The sequence below is a fragment of the Cricetulus griseus genome, chromosome 2 (assembly GCF_003668045.3).
Source record: "Cricetulus griseus strain 17A/GY chromosome 2, alternate assembly CriGri-PICRH-1.0, whole genome shotgun sequence".
NCBI lineage: Eukaryota > Metazoa > Chordata > Mammalia > Rodentia > Cricetidae > Cricetulus > Cricetulus griseus.
Window position 1 is genome coordinate 180,950,036 of NC_048595.1, and position 24,215 is coordinate 180,974,250.

At 41.6% G+C, this 24,215-nt stretch overlaps 1 protein-coding gene across 2 annotated transcripts in view; it reads left to right on the forward strand.

The window, feature by feature from the left end:
* Fbn2 (fibrillin 2) overlaps positions 1–10,232 on the forward strand; it is a 204,779-nt gene extending 194,547 nt beyond the window's left edge. The window contains exons 61-65 of one of the 2 annotated variants that reach the window (XM_027400938.2): positions 159–287; positions 1,761–1,880; positions 6,341–6,572; positions 7,853–8,027; positions 9,858–10,232. In XM_027400938.2, coding sequence (XP_027256739.1) covers positions 159–287; positions 1,761–1,880; positions 6,341–6,572; positions 7,853–8,027; positions 9,858–10,232 — 1,031 coding nt within the window. The remainder of the gene's footprint in view (positions 1–158; positions 288–1,760; positions 1,881–6,340; positions 6,573–7,852; positions 8,028–9,857) is intronic. The other variant, XM_035439034.1, reaches the window with a different exon arrangement.
* Positions 10,233–24,215: the final 13,983 nt, after the last annotated feature.

A 24,215-nucleotide genomic window follows, 5' to 3' on the forward strand; every position in this document is an offset into this window, starting at 1 on the left:
TTGCTAATAAATTCGGATTTAACTTTGCCTGAAATCCTTTCTCTATACAATGGAAATTTGAGCTTGTATCCGTCAGCTTATTTCACATAGTGAGATTTGGTTCACATAGTGCATATCAGGAAGCTTGACTCTTTCTCTCCATCCTGTTGCTTTGCTAGACAATAATGAATGTGGATCTCAGCCTTCACTTTGTGGGGCAAAGGGCATCTGTCAGAATACTCCTGGAAGCTTCAGCTGCGAATGCCAGAGAGGGTTTTCTCTTGACGCCTCTGGGCTGAACTGTGAAGGTGAGTTCATGTGCACAAGAGCCCTTAATATTAGGGCTTCAGAAATGGCCCAACACATAAAGCATTTGTCCTGTCGGCCTGCAGACCAGAGTTCAGAGCCCCAGAACCCAAGTAAATGTCAAATAGCCGAGGTACCTCTTCTGTAATCCGAATGCTCTGGAAGCAAGAATGGGCTCTGTGGAGCGAGGTAGATAGCTAGACCACAGGAATCAGCAGGCTCTGGGTTCAGCAAAGGCAGAGCACAGCAGAGGAACATGTAAATGGAGTTTACCTTTTTATAGATTGAAGCTCTCGCACCATTCTCTTTACTAGTGAGAGCCTACAGCGCCTCCCATGAAATAAGTGTTTTTCTCTTACAAAATCCAAGAGAACACCTTATTGGGAGGTAAGTAAGAATCTGTCTGCAGCCCAAAAAAACTGTCATATGGGTCTTCAGTGTTTCCTTGGCAAGGGCTCAGGTACAAGAAGATGAATATGGTAGTGTTGAAGGCCTCAGATAATAGGACTAGCCACATTACCTTTCCGTTTTTATATTGTGCTGCAATTTATATTGTTGAGTTAGTCATCCTTTTTAGAGTTATTCCTCCAAGTATGTGGTTTTCAGCTCTAGAAACATTCAAAATATTAAATAGGCTCTTTGTAACAATTGTAGGACTTTTGTAATTTCAGCCATTCTTTGTTTTAAAATTTGTAATTTTAATTTTTGTATTTGAAATCAATAGACATTGAAAGCCTTCTGAACCTACAGCTGTTCGCCATGTGTGAATTCAGCTCGTGACCATCCACATAAGATACTATTTATTAATTATCCATGTAAATTTGTTACACACACATCAGACATGCCAATTTTATTTCACTCTTTTGGGGTAGATTTCAAAGCCTTAGTTGTCATTCCAAAAGTGTATGCATATATTAACAAAGAAATTATTCCATATGTACTATACCACATCTTGTCTAAAAATAACAAAGTATTCAAATACTTAAAAAGGATTTGCATGTCTTGACCAACAAAAAAAAATTTACATGCAAAACCATTATACTTTATAGATATCTCCATGTTTTTTGTATTTTCCCCATGGTGGGGATTACATGTGAATCACTTTTGAATCAGCTAGAATCTGTAACGTGTGTGTGTGTGTGTGTGTGTGTGTGTGTGTGTGTGTGTGTATCCAAATAATCATACCATATGGAGCTAATCAACTCAAAATGCACCATATTTGTGGTTACTATGGTTGATTTGCTGAAATTAAGCTGCTATTCAGAACGCTGGTGTGCCATGGCCTGGTGGGCAGCATAGGAATAAGGTGGTGTCTTATCTCAGCAGTTCTTTGCACCACCACTAACTAATAACCACGTGGAAGGAGAGCCCAGTCTCTCTGTATGCCATGCCTGTTTATTTGTTCCCTTAAAAGGTTGTGTTTGGAGCACATTTAACAAAGGAATGTAAAGACAGTACTTGGATTGTTTTTGCAGATGTTGATGAATGTGATGGAAACCACAGGTGCCAACATGGCTGCCAGAACATCCTGGGAGGTTATAGATGCGGCTGTCCACAGGGATACGTTCAGCACTACCAGTGGAATCAATGTGTTGGTGAGCATGCCTCAGTGGCCCAGCACACACACTCCTCACTTCAGTGTCTGAGTAAACTGAATAAATAATAAAAGTGCCAGTTGTAGTACAGTGTCCTAAGACAAAAAAAAAAAAAAAAAAAAAAAAAAAAAAAAAAAAACAATATTTAAGGTTGATATGTAGGAGGACTAGAGTTAGCTCAGTGGGAGAGCATTGCCTAGCACATGTAAGGTCCAGGGTTCCATCCCATCCTTGCTCACTCTTAAAAAGGTTGAGGAACTACTCATCCATTACCCTCTTAGAAACGTAAAAGATATTTTCCCTCTTTTTTGAGGCAGAGCCTCATACAGCCTAGGCTTGTCTGTAACTTGCTATGTAGCCTCAGGCTGGCCTTGAACTCTAGACCCTGCAACCTCTACTTCTACCGGCTGGGACGACAGGCATACCCACCATGTCTGGTCAGGAATTCTAAGAATTGAGGCCAGTCCATCTGTGCCCTCTGGTCACACAGCTTTAATAAGCATTGTGACTGTGTTTTAACATAGAAAAGGCAACTAGTTACAGCAGATGCTGTTTGTTGACAGCTCCAGACAAAAATGTTTACGAAAGAAAACACACAGGCATTTCTTCCGTTCTCTTCTTTGCATTGATAATAATAAGGGAAATTTCCCCCCCATAAGAAACCACTGAACAAAGTGAACAGTCTTCTTGAGTAGACTCATTTTGCATATGCCCAATTCCCTGACTATGTTTGAACACCCCCTGTAGCTGCACTGCCCAGCACATCCCAAACAGAAAGGAAGCAGAGCCCCGACCCCCAGGAATAGCAGGATGCTTCTTTGTCTCTGAAGCTACTACACACATCATTCAAAAGTAGTGTAATGATCAACCAAATGGATTGACTTGGCTTGATCTTTTATGTTCTTCTCAGAAGACGTTTCTAATGGCAGCTCAATGAGCTGAAAAGAAAACCAAGTGTTTCCGAAGAGAAACGAGGTCTGTGATGCCCCTATCGGGACTGTGACCTCCTGCCAGGCCAGAGGCAAATGCTTTGCCACACCAGAAATGCACATCTGTGGGAGGAAAGGCAGGCACAGCCTATGATCTAGAGCAGGGGATAATGATTACATGTGGGGAAGTGCCACAAAGGAAACCCATTATCTAACCTAAAAAAGGAATAAAAAACTAAAAATGTGCAGTTAGGAAAAAAGGGTAAGGCTAAATCTTTAAATGATGACCAAAGCAATGAATTAAGTTGCCAATCAAAATTATTTCATTAATATAATTCACTTCCTTTTTTCTTCACAGAATGCACACACACACACACACACACACACACACACACACACACACACACAGTATAGATCCTGAGGCCAAGTAGCAGAATACAGACAATAGTGGGTTTTGACTATTAGAGATGATGTGGAACTTTATTATATTAAGATATTTCTAAAGCTTAAGGCAAAAGACTCATACCCTAGTAGTTAACTCACACCAAGTTCTACCTTTTCGAGGGAATTTAAATAGAAATGAGAACATGTATAAGGCATCAATTCAAGTTTTTACACTTCTTAAAGTTTTGACCTGTAAACATCCAATGCAAAGAACTGTCTGCCCAGGCTTTTAGTAACTTTGGAGTTTCCATTTGAAATTGCCCACGTGAAGTTTGACATGGTGAGGTACCATTACAGTTTCCTTTTGGCTGAATTCCTTGGGTTAAGTGCTTTAGCCTAGGCTGCCAGAGTCCAGACCCAGGCCTGGGTGCCTTCTGATGAGAGAAATACCTTGAGCAGAGCAATAGTGCTTTTCAAGGTGAGCTGTGGGAAGATGTGCCTGCAGTCCCAGCACCCACAGACTAAAGCAGGAGAATCCAAGGCCAGACAAGAAAGGGAACCAAAAGTACATGAGCAGGTCTCCCCAACTGCAAGAGCCGATCAGATCAGGAGCTTTTCTTTCCAAAAACGGTTATCTCTAGGCAGCTACTCCCTTGATAGACAAGCAGAGATTGATTTCGAAGGTCCTGGATCCTTCCAAGGATTCAGCTAGCCTCTAATAAAACAAACACTATTCTTGCCTTTAAACCTTAACACCGATGGAATTTTAGCTCAAGTCCATAGCAGAAACAAAGTGAAACTACTCCAGCCACGAAGCTAAAGAAAGCAACAAGTTAGTGTTAAGAGTAAGAATTGTGACAAAGTTCAGATTATCTGCTGGAATAAATACCCTGCTTGGTGGTGGGGGGGTATAAAGAAGAATTTCAAGTAGTTTTCTCAGACCTCTAGCGAGCAGTCAGAACTGTCAGTCACTGCACCAGCCTCTTGTCAAGTAGACAGAGTCCTACGTTTATATATTATTCATGTTACCACCAATTCAAGAAAAGTAAAAGTTCTCTGAAAATGTCCATTTTGGGAAAAGCTTACCATCCAAACCCCCACTTTAATAAGATTCCCACTTTTAGTAAGCTTAGTAAGTTTCCAGTAAGTTACCACAGAGAATCAAGAGAACATTTTAGGACATAGAATACCCAGATGTAGGTAGCACTCTCCACCACTGTTGAGTATTTTGATTATTCAAAATTGAAAATGGGAGACTCAATGGGCGTTGATGGTGAGCACCTTGAATCCTAGCACTCGGGAGGCAGAGGCAGTCAGATCTCTGAGTTCAAGGCCAGCCTGGTCTACAGAGCTAGCTCCAGGATAGCCTGGTCTACACAAAGAAACCCTGTCTTGGAAAAAAAAAAAAGATGTGACTCTAATGAACATTTGCACATGAAGAAAATGTTTCAGCATGCAAATTTTTTGCTATTTACTGCTGATAACTTTCAGTTCCTTCTAGAGTACAAGCTTTCCAAAAATAATCCCAGCATAGCCTAGCCTGGCATTTTAATTCACAGAATATCTTAAACAAGGCCATACTTGACTAACTTCATACAATGTTTGCCATGCTATGTATTTATAGCATATAAATATTTGATCTTAGGGTACTTCCAGAAACATTATCCTGTTTTAAAATGTCCTTATAAGTGGAATGTTCAAATTCAGTTGCCTCAATTAAATGGCTTTCTCTGTAATTTTTCGACCAACACAATGCCTGAATAAAATCATAGTGGAAACATGCTATTAAATTATAATGCCATTTAGATTCCATGTTAGAGGACAAATACTACATATGTTAATGTGAGAACTAACTATAAAAGTGGATGAAGCTTTGGGGAAGAATCCCAAGTCTCTCAAATATAGAAGTAAAACACTGGGTATGTTCAGGTTCCACATAGCCCTGCCTCCACACCCCCACCCCACAATCATTTCATTCCCTGGGTACGCACACTCACAGATGGGCCTGCTTCCTTCCCCATGTGGGCTGAAATATGTCCACAGACACTCGACACTCCATATGCAGTCACAAGAATGGAAAGAATTCCATGGACCAGATGTGACTTGTGCCCAGGGTGAAATTTGGGTTCTAATAAAGCTCAAAGGAGTCAAACCCAGGGCTATCTATCAACCAAACAGTTAAAAGCAAGCTCATAATTTCCCAAGTCAAAAGCACCGTGGGGCCTTGAATCTGTGATAACAGCAACTGAAAACAGACCTGGAATGGCGCTGCTTCCGTGGGCTGGGACTGAGTGTTTAGCAGCTAAGAGCTCAGTGTCAGCTAATGGTGGGATACAAGTCCCCATTCCCCACCCCCTACCCCCCATCCACTCCCACCCCGACCCCACCCCCACCCCACCCCACCCTCCGCAGAAAGCACAGGCTGCCCCCAGCAGGCTCTGGAGCAGTTAAAACCACTCTTAGTTCAATAGTGTCAAGCAGGGTTGTTTCCAATGTTTTTCATAAAGACTCCATCTCCCTATACATGAAGGGGTGGGGAAGAGCTAAGGGGCAGTTGACAGAAATGCTGACACAGAGATGAGCTTTGAAAAAAAAATCCTCCTGATTGACATACCATCAAATCCATCTTTCTTTTTTTTTTTTTTTTAACAGTGTCAGCCCAATGATTCCGGTATGTTCTTCCAAGAGTAGGCAGCTGTCTCCCTCCCCCAAGAAAAACCCCCAAACTTAGTAGCCATTATTCCTGCCTCTTCCCTCCCCCAAGCCCTGGCAACTGCCAACCTGCTCTCTCTGGATTTGCCTGAAATACAGGCTTTTGAAATAACCCTTTGTTGAGAAAATGAAAGAATTATTCATTAGGTAAACTGCAAATATCTGTCCCTAGGGCTGTCCACATACTCAAAAATAGTATGAATAGAATAGAAACAGGCAGTGCGGAGTTTCTGTTTTATTTTGATTTGGTTTTTTGCCTTTAAAGATGTATTTTTGAAGTATTTTTTAAATGAATTCTCTATTTTGTTGTTGTTGTTGTTTTGGTTTGTTAAGTTATCCCCTATAAACAGATAGGCCTTCGGAGACCACTCCCCCTCTTTATCTTCCTTATCCCGGCCCTTCCTTGTGTAAGGGTTTCTTTCTTTCTTTGAACAGATGAGAATGAATGCTCCAACCCAGGTGCCTGTGGCTCTGCTTCCTGCTACAACACCCTGGGAAGTTACAAGTGTGCCTGTCCCTCCGGGTTCTCCTTTGACCAGTTCTCCAGTGCCTGCCACGATGTGAACGAGTGCTCCTCCTCCAACAACCCATGCAGCTATGGCTGCTCCAACACCGAAGGGGGCTACCTCTGTGGCTGCCCGCCAGGGTACTTCAGAGTGGGACAGGGGTAAGGCAGCTCAAGTTCCCCCTCAGCAGCAAGGGGTGACTATTCCTCTCTCCAGTGAGCTCAGGCTGCAGCCCCTGTAGGGAAGAGACCCTGACAGCATGTGAAGCCCAAGAGAAGTGTTGGGACTTAGGCTTCATGAAGGATAGGATTGCTTCCTTTTTAGAGAGCCTAAGACTTGAGCTTCCATAGTATAGCTCTTTGCTCCTTGTAGTGGCTCAAACTGATCCTTCCAACTCAAGGCCAGATTGTGTATTTCTGCCAGAGGTCGATGTGAAAATGACCTGCATTGTTCTGCAGCAACAGGTGCTGAGCCAGCAATGCCCAGGGAAGGACTTCATCTCTTTCTTTGTTCCTCTGATTTTATGTTGCCCAGGAAGGGAACAGTCCTTCTCCACAAGGCTGCCTCCCTTTGGGCAACTGAACTTTCTCAGATCTATCTTCTAGTGGCTGAGTGCTAGCCCTGTGCACCCTTTCCACCTAGACACAGAAGATGGAAACTTAGAAGTAGATAGGAATGATTTTCTTTGAAAGGAATAATAGATGAAGCAGGCACCAAGGAACATGGACCAGTCTTCCCCCAACCGCTATACAATTACATGTTGCAGAAAAGTTTGGGCCTAGCACAGATCACTTTAGTGCCAACACGTTGTCTCGTTTTGCTAACTAAAATAGGAATTCAGAAATACCAATTATTAAAGCAGGGATCTTTTTCTGAACAATAAGAGCCAACTTCAGACCCATGAAGCAACAGTTCCTCATTGTCTTTGGACTTTCAGGGCTGCTTTTACCTCCTTAACTACACTCTGTTTCAGTGGGTTCAGTCTAGTTAGGATTGGAAACTGGGGAAGCTCTGGGCTGATCCTCAGAATTTTGCCTATTCAAACCGAGGGGAAATCTCTCCCTCTGTGTGGAGAACAGAACCACAAAGATTAGGTTTTGTGATTAAGAGCCTACATCAGCAGTTCTTCGACCCTTTAATGTAGTTCCTCATGTTGGGGTGACCCCCGCCCCAACCATAACATTATTTCCACTGCTGCTGCATGACTGTAATGTTGCTACTGTTATGAATCAGAATGTAAATATCTGTGTTTTCCGATGGTGTTAGGAGACCCCTGTAAAAGGGCCATTTAAAAACCTCCAAGGGTCGTGACCTCACCCCCCCCCACCCCCATTGAGAAACAGTGGGTTAGAGCTTGCTCTGTGGCTTCCATGTTTTTGAAAGATCTTTAGACTGCCCCGGCTAATGATAATGTCTAACAGTGTTTCTTCCTCATGCACAGCCACTGTGTCTCAGGGATGGGATTCAACAAAGGACAGTACCTATCAGTGGACACCGAGACGGATGAGGAAAATGCTCTGTCCCCAGAAGCTTGTTATGAGTGCAAAATCAATGGCTACTCCAAGAAAGATGCCAGGCAAAAGAGGAGCACGCAGGAGCATGAGCCAGCCTCGGCTGTGAGTAGATACGGAGTAGAAACCCTGTTTTGCCAAAACAAACAAACAAACAAAAAGGTTATCCACATCTTGTCACAGGGCCACTTATATGTTTTCAGCTTTAGCTCAGCTAAATCTGTCTGGATATTTAGTGGGTAAATTGGCAGGTGCCTTGTGGTAAAGATGAGCAAGTTAAAATTAGTTGGAATGAAATCTAACAAAGCCCTGGGGAAGACAACTATTTAGTTTCAAATCATGTTAGTTTTTATTTGTGCCACAAAGTGGGAGGTGCCCACTTGAGAAATAATTATTTGGAAATGCAAAACTGAAATGGTTCTGAATTTTTCCAGTTCTGTTCCAGACATATAAGACACTGTTGGTTTTAGTTTTTCAGTGGGTCCACCAGCCCAGTCAGGTGTTCTGTGCTTATAAGTCTTGCCCCCTTGCAATAAAATATTGTTTTCAGTTACCTTGTCTTTTATAAAGAACCAGAGGTCTGACTTTCCAGCCTCTGGTATCTTGTCTCTCCCAATGGCATTTTAGCAGCATAGTTACATGGTTAGATCAAAGGCTGCCTGGCTTTGGATCTGTTCCTTGCCCCACCCACCGATCATCTGTGTCTCAATGATTATTGACCCACATATAGAGATGTTGATGATTGCCCCTGAGGCAAGACACAGTATGATTTCACAAGTCACCTCTCTTTTCAATTAATATTGCTGAGAATTGCCCCCCCCAAAAAAAATACAGTCACCAACTAACTGGCAGTGTCAATTGACAGCTTGCTTCAGTTTTCTGGGCCCCAAAACCTTTCCTTAGCTATAGGACCACACTAATTTAGCCCCCAAATCTCTGATAGTGTTTTAAAATAACAAGTTAATGCTACATTTACTTTTAAGCAGACCAAAGTCTCCAATGGATGCTTAATCAGGGCAAATCATTCATCAAGATACACAACCTTCCCATTGTAGTGCACGAAACATAATCTGGCTAAATAATGGCGGGTTCCTCTAAGTTATTGTAGCCACATCCTCACTGGGACACACACCCCACATGAAAGGATTAGGGTTTCTGGGCATGCCTTACTAAGGAGTGTTCCTACCTCACACCCCAGCTGACAAATTCGGGTCATGGTGTCTTGTCCCCACCCACTGGCTTTTACCCATCTTGGCTCACTCTGCACATGGCTCTATGTGTTCTGAGGGTCCCAGTAAACTCAGGGCCCAGCCTTGAATTCCCTGGGGGCAGGCTCTGCTGTTGAACAGACTTCTCATCTTGACTCCAGAAAAGATAAAAATTAGACTCATTTCTTAAATTATCCTTTTTTCTTTAAAATGTTTGAGAATTTCACACATGCACAAAAGGCATGATGATCTCATTGACCCCACCCCCACTTCTCCCTTCCAGCTCCCTGAAGAGAATCTCCCAACACAACTTTCCCCCTTCCAACTTTGTTAGTTAACATCCCACTGGATACACTTTGTGCAGCTCAAAGGCACACAAGTGTGCGGCCATCTGTTGAAACATGAACAAACTAGGAATGGCCACAACACCAGAGAAAAGTGACCCTTTCTCACTTTAAAATTCCTAATAAGAACCATATGCTACTTTGATAAGCTCATCAAAAGAACTATCAATATAACTATTCTCTGTGGCCTAAGTCCTATAACTTTAATGATCTTGTTGGGGATGAGAGGAAGATTTACAGGGCATCATCCATGGGATGAAGCTTTGCCCCACTCCTATTTACAAGAGCCTCTTTCACAGACAGCTGATGGCCAAATGGGGAACAGCCTCAACCTGCCCTTGGATGGCTTTTGAGTCCACTGTGTGTGCCTGCTCTTTCCCCAGGTGGAGCAAATCAGCCTCGATAGCGTTGACATGGACAGCCCAGTCAACATGAAGTTCAACCTCTCTGGCCTTGGCTCCAAGGAGCACATCCTAGAACTGGTGCCGGCCATTGAGCCCCTCAACAACCACATCCGTTATGTCATCTCCCAAGGGAATGACGAAGGCATCTTCCGAATCCACCAGAGGAACGGGCTCAGCTACCTGCACACAGCCAAGAAGAAGCTCAGCCCTGGCACGTACACACTGGAAATCAGCAGCATCCCTCTCTATGGGAAGAAGGAGCTTAGGAAACTGGAGGAACACAATGAGGATGACTACCTCCTGGGGGTGCTGGGGGAGGCCCTCAGGATGAGGCTGCAGATTCAGCTGTATTAGCCCTTTGCAGACTCGGGTCCCAGCTCAGATCCCAGCACAGTAAGCCTTCAGAAGTGTTTGGAATGTCAGTGACTAGTTTCAAAGAGGAGAGAAAAGAAAGACTTCTGCTCCTTTCCTCCCTGATTCAGACTTTGGAATGTTGACCCTCACAGGAGGGATAATTTAGACTCCAGTATGGCCAAAGATTTGAGTGCAAAGGCAAACATAGTTACTGTATTTTTTATATAACTTCATTTTAAAATATATTAAAAAACCTAAATGTTCAAGAGGTCAGCATATGGCACTAAATGCACAAAAAATAATGTGAGCTTTCTTCCTGTTAGCAGTCTGTAACACTTTGGGTATTTTGCTATAGTTGCTAATTAAAAAAAATATAGATGTTTATTTATTTTAATGCAGTAATATATGGAGAAATGAACAAACTATGTAAACAAAAGGGAAACTTGCTTGTTTTTCTTTAGATTTATAAATTTGAGCTATTTCTTTTAGAGGTGCTTTAAAAAAAAATCCAGTACATTCAAGAGATGTTTCCTTTGGTTTTTCTGCCAGCCCTCCAACTGGTACGCACCTGAATATTTGAAAGCAAGTCTTGCGGAGCTGAATGGGCAGTGTAATCGATAATTTAAAAGACGTGAATGTCATTTGATCCCATCTAAAGGAGATCAAAGCCAAAGCAGCTCTCGTGACAATATTTCACATCACCAGATTCACCAGGCAACAGTAGAGGAAACTCAACCACTGTAGCAAAATACCTTGACTGCTTGTGAGACCGTTAGCATCGCAGGCCAAACTGTACTGTATTTCCTTCTCATAACCTCAAGGAACCACATGTGCTACCCACAACACCTCATTCTTACCAGGGCGCGCTGCGCACTTGTGGTCCCCTAGGCAGCTGAAGAACCGCTGTTCCTTTGACTAGGAACACCTGGTGTTCTGTCATGTTTGGTGCTGTCGTAGATTAATGGTGCATTTATTATGTTCAAGCTATTTCAGGATTGCCATATGTGCAAACAATCATGCCACGCAGCCAAGGAATATATGTTGATGTTGTTTTTTTTTTTAAACCCATGTTTTTTTTTTAGAATTTTCATTAATACTGTAGTTATACACCATATGCCTCATTTTATCATAGATTATTTTGTATGAAATACCTTTGTAAAATGAATTGATGTTTAGTTTGCTTTAGCCATTTGAAAAGATGCTACACCAGGAGGTACCAATACAAACACATCTCCATGTTCTTCTCTCGGGAGAACCCATCCCTGGACCAGTGATGAAACCTCATGTGAAATGGCCGAAGCACACACAGACTGCCAATCATTCCTCTCACACCTGTGTCGACCAAAGAGTAGTAACCAGTTATATCCAATGTTTGGGGGCTTTTATTTTTTCTGTTTTGTTTGTTTGTTTTTAATAACTAAAAAGAAAAAGAAAAACAATGTAAATTTGTAATCAAGTGTTTGTGAGGAAAAACTTACGGATTTTGGTTGTGTTTGTTTTTGTAGGTCTATGTATCAAATATGACACTTGTCTTGCAATAAAGCTTATTTTGGGGTAGTGTTCTGGCTGAGTTTCCTGAGACCACAATGGCTTGTACATCTATGGGGAGGCCCTGGGGACTTTGCCTGCAGGGCTGTGTGTTAAAGAACTAGATGCAGGGCAAGGCACAGCCACAGGAAAGGAAAGGAATGCTGTGAAATGCACAACAAAAGCAGTCGGGAGTTTTTGCCTTCAAGTGGAGATCATATAGAATAATACAATTGAAGCGGTGGGATCATTCAGTTCTGCATAAATTCCAAGCTTCCTGGGACCCAGTTTTCCAGAGTCCTCAAAGCCTCTCACTTCTTCCACCAGTATATTTGTGGAAGCTGTTGTAATAAAGCAGACTGAAGTATCTCTAAGAGAGTAAAGAACAAAGTTTATGGGAGCCAAATCTTTAAGCAAAAGTAAGAAGCAGGCATATCTCAATGTAAATGGCATCTGCACCCAAAAGCAATCCCTCTTGCCATGCCATGCACACAACTCTGTGAAGTGAATAGGTTTAACAGAATTTAATATGAACCCTCCTTTGATACATTGCTAAAATGGGTGGGTGCACACACACACACACACACACACACACACACACCACACACACACACACACACACACACACACACACACACACACACACACACACACACACACACACACACACGAGTTTCCAAGACCTACAAGTTAATTCGATCCATGGTAGGATTTGTGTGCTTAAATTTTTCATCCAAGGAATAAGAAAACAAGGGACTATTATGACTGATCTTAATTCTGTCCTTTGCCAACCAGAAATTAGCTGTGTGGAATAAGGAAAGTATTTGCCTCGGGGCATCCTTTAAAACTTAACATGCGCACACAGCTTCATCTGGCGTCTATTAATGGTACAGCGTGAGCTCTGTAATGTCAAATGACCTGGAACCAAGTTTGACTCTAGCTCTGAATATCAAGCAACAAGGCTCTTAGTTTACCTTAAACCTACTCATGAGGAAGTATAAAAACCTGTACTGCTGGGAGCTTCGTGCAGAAGATAAAAGGCAATAGGTATGCTGAATGGAGGAATGTGCTAGAAGAAAGTGATTCCAAAAAGCTTTTACCAAGTAGGATTTTTATGGGCATCCCTGGCTGCTCTATTAACAACTGTAATTTTATATCATTCTTTTTAATTTTTATTTATTTAAAAGTTTTTTTTTTCATTTTACCACTCCTCTTGCTTCCTCCCTCCCACCTTTCCCCCACCCAAGGCCCCATCCACTTTTTAGTAAGGGTAAGGCCTCCCATGGGGAGTCAACAAAGTTGGCATATCAGGTTGAGGCAGGACCAAGCCCCTCCCCAATGTGTCAAGGTTGAGCAAGGTATCCCTCCTTAGGCAATGGGCTCCAAAAAGTCAGTTTATACACTAGGGATAAATCCTAGTCCCACTGCCACTATTCCACAGACTGTCCAAGCCACAGAACTGTCATTCATTCACATTCAGTGGCCCTAGTTTGGTCCTGTGCAGGTTCCCCGGATATCAGTCCAAAGTCAGTGAGCTCTCACTAACTGGTCAGCTATCTCTGTGGGTTTCCCCATCTATCAACTTATAACTAGTCACCAAGGATGTTTTAGGTATCTTGTTATTTCTGTTCCCATTTTTCTCAGAAATTTACTCAGCCTAATTGTTTTTTTAACATACAGAAAAGTATAATGTTGACTCAGGAACCTAAACAAAACCCAGGGACAACATGCACTAGTGACAATGATCTTCAGATGACAGGGAGTCTCTTTCTACCCACTTTGTGACTTAGAGCTTTTGCTGCAGCTTACACTACTGCATGGATGTTAGTCACATTCGCACCTGAACTCTGAACTTAATTCAGAGAAGCATATAAATGACAACTAATTCAAACATCTATCTACTATTTTAAGATATCAGGGTTGAGAACAACACCAGTCACACTATTCGTTCTCTGAGGCTTTATTTGGTTTTCCTTACCTTGGCTTGCAGAATAGATCCTGCATGTTAAAGGTGAGACACACTGTTATCATCCAGGCACATCTGGCCCCGCCCCTTGGGGACATGGCAGAATGAGCACAGGGCAAGCAGTGCTCCTGCTCTGTAGGCAGGAGCAGGTACAGGCAAGGCAAGCTCGGTTCTCTCCCACTGTTTCTCTGAAGAGGCAAGCAGGACTTCCCCCCCCCCCCGCTCCACTTCTCTCCCCTTTCTCTCCCCACTCCCTTTCCTCCCCCCAATAAAACTTCCCACATAAGCTCTGTCTGCATAGCATGGTTTCTCCCTCACCCACTGGCTGTGGGGCTTCCCATAAAGGCTCTTCTCGTGCCATATCATAACATAACTAAAAATTCTACAACACTGGTCCACAATGGAATTAATAAATAAAATTGAAATGAATGAAACACAGTCCTATTTGATATAGACAATGGCAAACTAGTGTGCTCAACCTGACCATTCAGAAATGCTCGTGCTCTTCAAGAATATGCTGGAAATAGGAAAGTTCCCTTCTCTTCAGATGACAAAAACTCCACAGCTCTCCACGCCACTCAGGGCTCATCTGTACTCCCGCTTTACAACAGTCCAGTGGAGGACCACATTATTCAGGCAACCTTTCTTTACTCCTCCAGTGCCATGGAAAGAGACTGATGTGCTCATCTGTGGGACTGTGATAGGTTAATTGGAATCCGTTTAAAGACAAGTTTATGGGGGGGGTGAATAGAAATTTTGTAAAGAGTGAAGGACAACTTCCAGGAACTTTTAAAAAGAAGTAAAGATGGGAGGGGAAATGAGACATCTGGTATTTTTTTATTTACCATGCTCATTTTCTTGATACATTCAAACCCATGACTTCTTAATAAAAAGTACATTTTTTTATTTTAATTGTCTTTGAAAACCCTTTCAGTAGAATCCTAACATACAATGTAAAACTCGGTCTGTAATTCAGCCATTGAGACAATATGGTCTTATAATTAAAAACAACAAAAACAAGCAACCCTCCTTTGAATCAGGCAAAGCAATTTAATTCTATCTCCTGGAACAAGCTGTGTGACATCTCCTATAGGAGAAACTTCAGCCAGTCTACCCAAGCAGCAGCCACCCTGCCCAGGTGCCTAGGCCAGCCTGCATGAGCATGCATGGCAGGCACTTCCTCTCTGAGCTAAGCCTGCCTCTACACCAGAGACTGCTGACAAGGAGACACCTGACCCAGAGACACCAATGAGGAAAGGACAAATTAGCAGAGTCAGCCGCCTGAGCCAGTGGGACCTTGGGAAGGGGTATAAAGACAGGTCTATGTAACTTCCTTAAATGAGTCTGCAGCATGATGATCTGCTACTCACTGTACTCCCAGTGCCTGAGTCGTTGGTGCTGCCTTTTCTCACCCCCTCCCCCAAGGGGTGTCCGAGCAGGGTCACCCACAACAATCTCCAACTTGATCACTTCCCTGATTGATCTCACTGTGTGGCTCCAAGGGTCCAATGAGGCGAGGACATGTCCTGTTGGTGGAGGACCCTGCAGGTAGCAGAAACTCAGGAGGGCCAACTTTTCCTGTTCTTTGCATCCATGCCATCGCTGCCACTAGAGGATAAATGAGACCACATCCTGATCCAAGACTTCTTCCTAAGCCCATTTCTTTGACTATCAATACAACCACTAAACCATAGGATCACATTCAGACACACAGCACCCAGATAAACCAGTCCCCTAAGTCCTCCACACCTGTGAGATTTTTAGATGCCTAATGTAAATGCCCTAATTGTAAACCAATGTTTACAACTGCCATATATCCCCTTGTTTATTGTAATTGTGGTTGAGATCCCAGAAGTCCAAGCCACGAACACAGCCAGAGCCCTCACACTATGGAGTCCCCAAGAAACAGAGTAAAAAGACCATGCACACCAATAGCTCCCATTAGAATGATTTATCACCCTGAAAGCTAGAGCTAGAAACTCACTCATATTTACAGGTAAAGAAACTGAGGGTCAGGTTTGTAAGAGTTGAGTACACAGCCAATTTACACACAAGTGAGACCAGAACCCTGGTTGCCTGGCTGAAATCTAGTGTTCTGCATACTTCCACTCCATGGTGAGCCTGTTTGGATCTCTTTTAAGCCCTAAGGATATAGGCCAGTTCCCATGGTTTTGGCTTCTACTGAATCCAAAATGTTTTCCAAGCACAATTTAAACACTGCTTTTGCTTTGTCTACCCACCCTCTGTGTAACTGCTCCCAGTGCCTCATAAACCAGAGATTTGTGTGCGCACTAACATGCCAAGATATTGGCTGCAATACAGCTGACCACACCCAAAACCCTGTACCTTTCAATGTATATTAAAGTCCTCACTTTCGAAGGGTTAAACATTTTATTTAAACCAGACCTTCATATTTTGAAACACATACACACTTCTTTTTACTACGAATCTCAAGGAAAGTACACTAGTTACTTGTGTTTCTTAATTGTCTCCCCCCCCTTCCTGTGAGCCTAAAAAAGGTATTAGTAGATTAAGTTGGCTTTCTTTCGAAATTGCCAAAAACCTACAGCTCACATTAGTCATCCCCATTAAGGCCGCAGATTAAATGTCAGGATGTAGTGTAGACATTTTCCAAAGGAAACGGAAAACATGTTACGTGAATTTTAAGCAAACTGTAATGAACACTAAAATGAATAGCCTTCCCCAGACAATTACTGCTTCATACACGAGTCTATTAATGAAACAACAGTAGAAGCTATGAACAACCAATTCCTAACATTGTGTCTAAAAAAGCAGCATGTTGACCTGTCTTGCTGCCTATGTTTCTGCCCCCAAGGGTTCCTCCTGCCTATCCTTTTTCCTGATCCAAACTCAGTTTCGTGGACTGCCTCCTGGCTTTGGATCTTATGCAGACAGTAGGCAATTCCATAATAAGGAGTTTACCAGAAAACATCAGAACATGTTTCTGGGGACCATCTGATGGCACCTTCTTTAGTTTAGAAAGACTTTCTTGATTCATGTTCCTTTCTGTACCTTTCTAGGGAGTCCTGTGGGACTTTCCCAAATAAGAATGGAATGATGGGGTATCTGGAGCAAGCTAACTACAAGCTTTGTTCCATGATGGTCCCCTGATCCACTGAGGCTCTTAATGATACAGTGTTACAGTCAGGGGAAGGGGACCACTAGTCTTTATCACAAGGGAGGTATTACACAGCTTTATTTTTGAGTAAGTTTTTCAAAGGAGCATTTGTTACCTAAAATCTGGACACAAAAATCATTTTCCTTTGCAGACTTAAACAATTTAGAGAAACAAGACAACCATCTATGGATGCACAATTATATTCACCCAAAGGCCATACTGACTGTCTTGCACAAATGGCCCAGAATCTTGGGGAAAGAGTGGTCAGTGAAATGCATCATGTCAAGATGAGGTCTCCTAGAAATGATGGGAATGAGCTTGACCTTGAAGAGGCAGATTTTGATACTTGACACAGAGAATTTCCTGAACACAGTAGTGGGAACAAATGCTAGAAATTGTCCCATGCACGGCTACTGAAAATACAGAGGAGAGAAGAACCCATGGGAGTTGAATTGTGGTGTCAACTGGAGTAAAAGGCAAGATGTTTTTCTCACCACAAAGAGTGAGTAATAGTTGAGCTGGTATATCTATTACTCACAATTCACCATTACACAGCATGTGGATGGATCAAAGCAACACACTGGCCATATAACTATGCACCACATGACAAAATTCTAAAATGGAAACCATAGTATTCATTTTTTTTAAACCTTTCAAAGACATCCTTCTGCAGGGGCTATCCTGGTGAAACTGGCTCATCCTCTTCCCCATAGACCCTCCCCAAGCACTTACATCCAGTGCCCCAGCCTAGCCTGCCTACCTCTGTCTGTGCCACAACCAACTCCCTTCAGGATGTGTCCTGCCTGTCACTGACCCACAGGACCCATCTATGCCACATAAAGTCTCTCCACCCTGTCAAATGCTACACATCCTTCTCCAGGCTCCACCCAGGTGATTGTGACTGGTCCTCTCCTCCACAGTCTCCCCTACTCCCATATCTATCCCTTTGCTCCAGGCTTGGACTAGAATGAACCTCCTGCATATCTTCCCACTTCCCTGTGCTCACCTGACTTCATTCAGCCTGAGCCATTTCCAACTTCTAGGCTTAGCCCATTCACAGATGATCATTTCTGCCCCAGCCTGCTCTATCCATATCAGACAAAGAACTAACAACAAAAAGTCCACACACCCAGATCTCATTGGAAAAGTACAAACAATATGAAAGATCTGGCCACAATCTCCTATCCCAAACCTACAAGTCCTTTGGAAATGTTTATCCATGGATATTACCTAAATGAACCCTGGGATAGAGAATTTAAAGAAAACCCATAAACTTCGTCAAAGAATCAAGGAATTTAAAGAAGACCCAAAGAAACAGCTCAATGAAATTAAAAGGGGAAAAACTTAAGGAGAATAAACACAAGAATGATACACAAAAAAAAAACCCCACAAACATAAGGCTGATGGAAATGATGAAAACAAAGGATCTGATCCTGAAAGCAGAATTCTATACATATATAGAAACACTGAAGAAGAACCAATTGAGATGAAGATAGACATGAAAAGACCAGTAACCCAACTAGAAAACCCACAGAAAAGGCATATAAATAGAACAAATCAAACATAAGATATAATCTCAGGACTTGAAGATAAAAGAGGAACTAGAGGGAAAAATTAAAACACAGGAAAGGAATATACAGCAAATGTGGAACACCACAAAAAGTCATACAAGAAAACTTCCCAAAACTACAAAATGATGCACGATTGTCAAATAGACAGGACCAGAAAAAGAACATCTCCACAGCATATCATAGTTAAAACATTAAGTATACGGGACAAAGAAAGTATATTGAAAGATGCAAAAGGAAAAATTCAAGTCATAAAGGGAAACCCATCAGAATAATGCTGACCTCTCAGTGAAATCTTTGAAAGCCAGAAGCAGTGCATTGAACATCCTAAAAGACTCCGACGGCTAACCTAGACTAATGTACCCAGCAAAATTATCTGATATAGTTGAAGAAGAAAGAAAAGCTATACACAATATGGATAGCCTGAAAATATTTATATTCAGCAAGCCAAACCTAAAGACAATACAGGAAGCAATATTCTAGATTGAATAAGAATGAGCCTATCCAAGAGACTAAAAGAACTAAGTAGCCATTAGTACTAAAACGCAAAGTACCACTGAGAACACAACAACAACAACAACAAAAAGATCAAGCCGGGCAGTAGTGGCACATGGCTTTAATCCCAGTACTCAGGAGGCAGAGGCAGATGGATTTCTGTGAGTTGGAGGCCAGCCTGGTCTACATATCGAGTTCCAGGACAGCCAGGACTGTTATACAGAGAAATCCTGCCTGGAAAAAAACAAAAAACTAAGATCAACAATGACCACTATTAACATACCCATTTCAGTAATAGCTTTAAGTGACCTCAATTCTTCAGTGAAAAGACACAGACTGGCTGAATGGGTCAAAAAGCAAAACTCACCCCTCGGTTGTTGGGAGGAAACACAGCTTTAGTAATTGTCACTGCCTTAGAGTAAAAGGATGGGCTCAGTCCCTGCAGAGCAAACCAATTATGGTGAAAACTGCCCAACTAGTAGAAGAGAGATAAATCTACCACTATACCTTGTGTCAACCACTTTAATTGTTTCTTCCCATGCGTCCATCTTTGCTTTTCCATTAAAATTGTATCAAACTGTTCCATAGGCTACATTGAGAGAGAACAAGACATACATGAAGCTTTGTGTGAATAAATAATTACATGAGCTTTTTGAAAGAATAAATGTATTTGGACAAACAAGGCTAATTCAAATATTAAGGAGCCAGCTCTTACAGATGCCAGCTTTGTCCACTATTTCCCCAGCAACCTGGCAGTTTAATTCATCCCCTTTGTCTTTCTGGCCTCACTACACACAAATGGTTCTCAGAGTGGGAGAAAAAAAATGGCTTTCTGGCGTCTGTTTTAAATCTGGTTTTTATCTCCAATGTGTGTCTGACTTTGTCCTCGTATTTGTTTTACAACAAAAACAAAATAGAGGAAAGATATCAACCATGTCCCCCCAAGTTTACATAAGTTCCATTTTGCTGTTGATAATAAAAGCAGTTCTGTTTTATAATGTTGATCTCATCTGCAATCTACAAACATCCAGTCCCCTCACTTGCTGCCAGTCTCTTTTGAGTGTAGATGAAGGATTAGTCAATGACATATGCATCCCTTCAAGGTCCCAAATAGCTGCTGGGTCTGCAGTCTGTCCTTGGGTCCCTAGATACACCTACTCGCCCTTTGAGTCATGCTTGGATCAGTGAGAGATGGTATGAACAGTGGTGTTTTCTATGTCCTGTCCTGATTTTTCTAGCCTTCAAGATAAGCATAGCTCCTGATGCAACATAAAACCCCACAGGGAAGACAACCCAAGCAGGTCTCCCCTCATTTTTCTACCTGAGACTATTCAGAGAGAGAGAAAATATGAATATGAGGTCAAAATGAAGTTGTAAACTTAAAAGATTATATAATGTTGGGTTTTATCAATTAACCTGTGTAACTATTTTAAAATTATTTATCTAAACTAAGATTGCAGTTCAAGATCTTTTCATTTTGCACACTTAAATTCTGATTTTATTTAAATTTATAATGTGTATCTTTGACCTAAGTGTGTTTTGACCCTTTAAAATCATCTAACACAGATGCTATTTCTAATATTACCTAAATTGTTTGAAATATACCCCTTTTCAATTTTAATGACCAGATTTGGTGATCAGAATTTCAAATAAATACACCATGTAATATGTGTACTCAGCAAACATCTACCAGTAAAATTTGTAGTGAACCTTCACTTTGAACTAGTCTACCGCAATGGGGTACAGCAGACCATCATTACTTGTTTTGAGGATGAAGAAAGCAAGCTGCATCGGTGTCCTAACAAAGCATCATAAATCAAGTGCCTTAAGTAAGAGAAAAGAATTGTCTGAAAGTTCTAAACTCTGAAATTAAGGTGGTTTAGGTCCCACACTCATGCAACCTCAGCCTTCTGGGTGCTGGCATTGTAAGCACGAGCCACGATTCCAGAGTGGTATGATTTCACCTTAACTTACATATTCATTACTTTCACCAAGATTTTATTTCTTCATAAGGTCACTTTCATCTCCAAAAGCAGCAAAGAAAATTACAAGCCCAAAACTGTGGTACAAGCTGATCCATTGGAACAGAAAGAAACAAGTCTTGAAGATAACAGATCTCTGCTATGTGTGTTTGGGACAGGCACAGAGCTCTTCAAGCCTACTTTTTTTTTAATCCATCCCTGTACTCATCCATTTCCTCATCCACCTGGCCATCCATCCGTGCCTTCTATTCTTTCTTGTGGATGTTTGGAAGGTAGCTTTTAAAGGATTCAGTATCTAACTTAGACTATAACATAGCTTCAACGGGAGCATCATGGGACTTTTAGGCATGTTTAAGCTGCTGATAGTTACATAATTAATAAGTTCAGCCAATTATTGTCACCCCTCAGAGAGCAGTGAGCTTGTTCTAGGTGTGACTACAACTGATTCCCAGAGCTTCAGTGTACTTTGAGTAACTTGGAATGTCCTGGTCAGGGACAAGGGGCTCTTTATCACAGTGCTTCTGTGACATGATGTGACCTGAAATTATTATTTTCTGCCCCTCCTTTCCTCTTGCTTATTTTCCAAGCCTGGTCTCCAACTCTTAGCAATATTCTTTCAATGGAGGGTTTTTAATAGAAGATGGTTTGATAGGTTAATTCAGAGATGGATTGACTGGAAGATTTGAAAAAGCATTATAAAGGCAAGCTTTATTATATTATAAAGGTAACTTTATTTTACATACTGGGCAATGTGGTGTTTAGTTAATGCAACTTAATCACATGCTAGGAGAGTCTTAATGAGGAAATATCTAGATCAGGTTGTGCCATGAGTGCATCTGTGCAGGATTGTGTTGATTGCTAATTTGTATAGGGAGATCCAGACCACTCTATGTTGCATCATTTCCTAGGCAGGGGTTCCTGAATAGAATTAGAGAGGGGGAAACTAGCTGAAAGCAGCAGGTAAACAAACAGGCCTGAATGCATTCATGTCCCTCTGTTATTGACTATGGAAGTGATGTGACTAGTGGCACATGAGTTTCTGCCATGACTTGGGAATAGACTGTAACCCAGAATTATAAGACAAATAAATGATTTCTCACTTAAGTTGAGTTTTTGTAGGATATTTTATCACAGCAGCATAAGTGAAACTAGCCTTGGCACAGATATTTGTCCACAAAGAATTTTTTATTTTCAATGATTATATTTTTTCATAACAAAATATTGATGGACTACACCTATGACCCAGTAATGCACATTACTACATAGTTTCAACCTCAGTTTATTCCCCATCATTCTCTTACTATTGCATTGCTCATAGAGTGAATACAGTATTTTTTTTCACCTCAACAGCATCATAACATATTATCACAACATTCGGCATTCACTATCATTGTAAGCCTTGTGAAGATCTTTAGATGGGAAAAAGTGTACCTCCAAAATCATTGTTCTCACTTATACAAAGTGAGTTGAGTCACCCTGAATCCTCTCATATCTAATCAACATCAAGTCCTGAGAACCTGCCTTCATTGTATACTAGATCCAACCACTCATCACCCCTTCCACAGCTAGTAGATAAAGTCACTGCTCAGTCAAATTGTATTCACCATCATTATCTCGTGCTTCTTAATTTTCAAACTTGCTAAACCTCAACTAGTGAGCCCGTCTCATCCATCCAGGAGTCTCTGTGACCCACACAAAGGTGTACCTTGTTGATCAAGAAGATTCATCAAGGTAGGAAGTTCTTCCCCCTGTCTCTGGAGTCCCTGTTTGTGCTCAGGGTTTGACCTGCTTTGATGTGATCCAAGTCCTGCCATTTTAATATGGTATATTCCAGTGAAAATCCATTTCCTTCTAAATGACTAGAAAAAGAACTCTTTGCAGCATCCCCCATAGCAGGAAGAGCCAGCTGAGTCCACAGTCAACTGGTCTTCAGCAAAACAATAATCTCCTTGAATCTGACTCAATAGGCAGACATAGGTGAAATCTTTACATGTGCTGGGTCATGACAGATCAATTCCCAACTAGTAAGGACATCAATATTGATCTATATGATTGAGATCGATTTCAGTCTCCAACTACTCAGAAGAAGCAAATCCCAAATCAAGATAGAGTTTCTTTCCAATTCCTCTTACTTGGGAGTATCTGTTTCTGTCCAGTGGTCATTCTTGAGGCTGTGAATTCACAGAAGGGAAACTGGAACAGAGAACAACAAGAGCAGTTAAGACAACTGTGATGCTCTGACACTCCTAACGTATGGGGGAGTTCAGCTTTCACTGAATGAGAGTGGAAAATATCTCTGAGGGAGATACCTAGCTAGGCTCATTGAAATGTCTGCTAACTTTAAAATTGCATGACACTTTCAAACCCTAGAGCAATTCTAACCAATTTAACAGAAAGTGTTTTGAGGTAAGGCATCCCAGATATCAAGGTAAATTTTTCCAATGTAAACTATAATACAGTGTGATAAGTAATAACATTTAAGTAAGATCACTTTCTAGTGTTTAGAAAGGACAAGGTGATGCAAAAAAATAAATAGAGAACACTGAAATAAAATGCTAGTGTGTGTGTGTGTGTGTGTGTGTGTGTGTGTGTGTGTGTGTGTGTGTGTGTAGCTAATACAAAATTTGTTTAATCAGTTTCTACATACCTTCTCCTAACCACCCCTTGTCTTAGTTGGATTAAACTGATCAAAAATTCTTTGTAGCTCTTTCTACCAAAATAAGCTTAAAAGGCTGCCTTGTATATTTGTCTTGAGCATCAGAAAACAGTGACTGCAACTTTGTGTGGTTTCTAAAGGTGGACTTCCATGAGATTTCCCAGTTACTGCTTGTTCTCACTTGGATCCCAGCCTCAAGTGATGAACAGTAGGCAAGGCCACTGAAGACTTTGACCCAGCCAATAGCCAGTGACAGCTGAGCTACCAGGTGACAGTCGCCACATAAGAAAACCAGGCAAGAAAAACCTCTCAAATAGCTGACCCATAAGCTACTAGTTATATTTTTGCTATTTATGACATTCATTTTAGGATTTTATTATTTAACAAGGACTGACTAAATATAGCATTAAGCTTTCAGCAGCCAACATGAAAAAGGAATCTAGTGATTTACACAACTAAAAAGCAATTGCTGGAGAGAACCCAAGAGGGTGTGTGACTTCTTGTGTTCTTCAAGCTCAGCCCTGTGGTCCAGATGAGTGAACTTGCTTACAAATCCTGGTGCCCATTCCATTTGTCATGAGTCTTTGCTATGTCTATGTCTCAAAAACAGACTAACAGTCTGTTGCTTGTTCCTATTATGTCTTCTGATG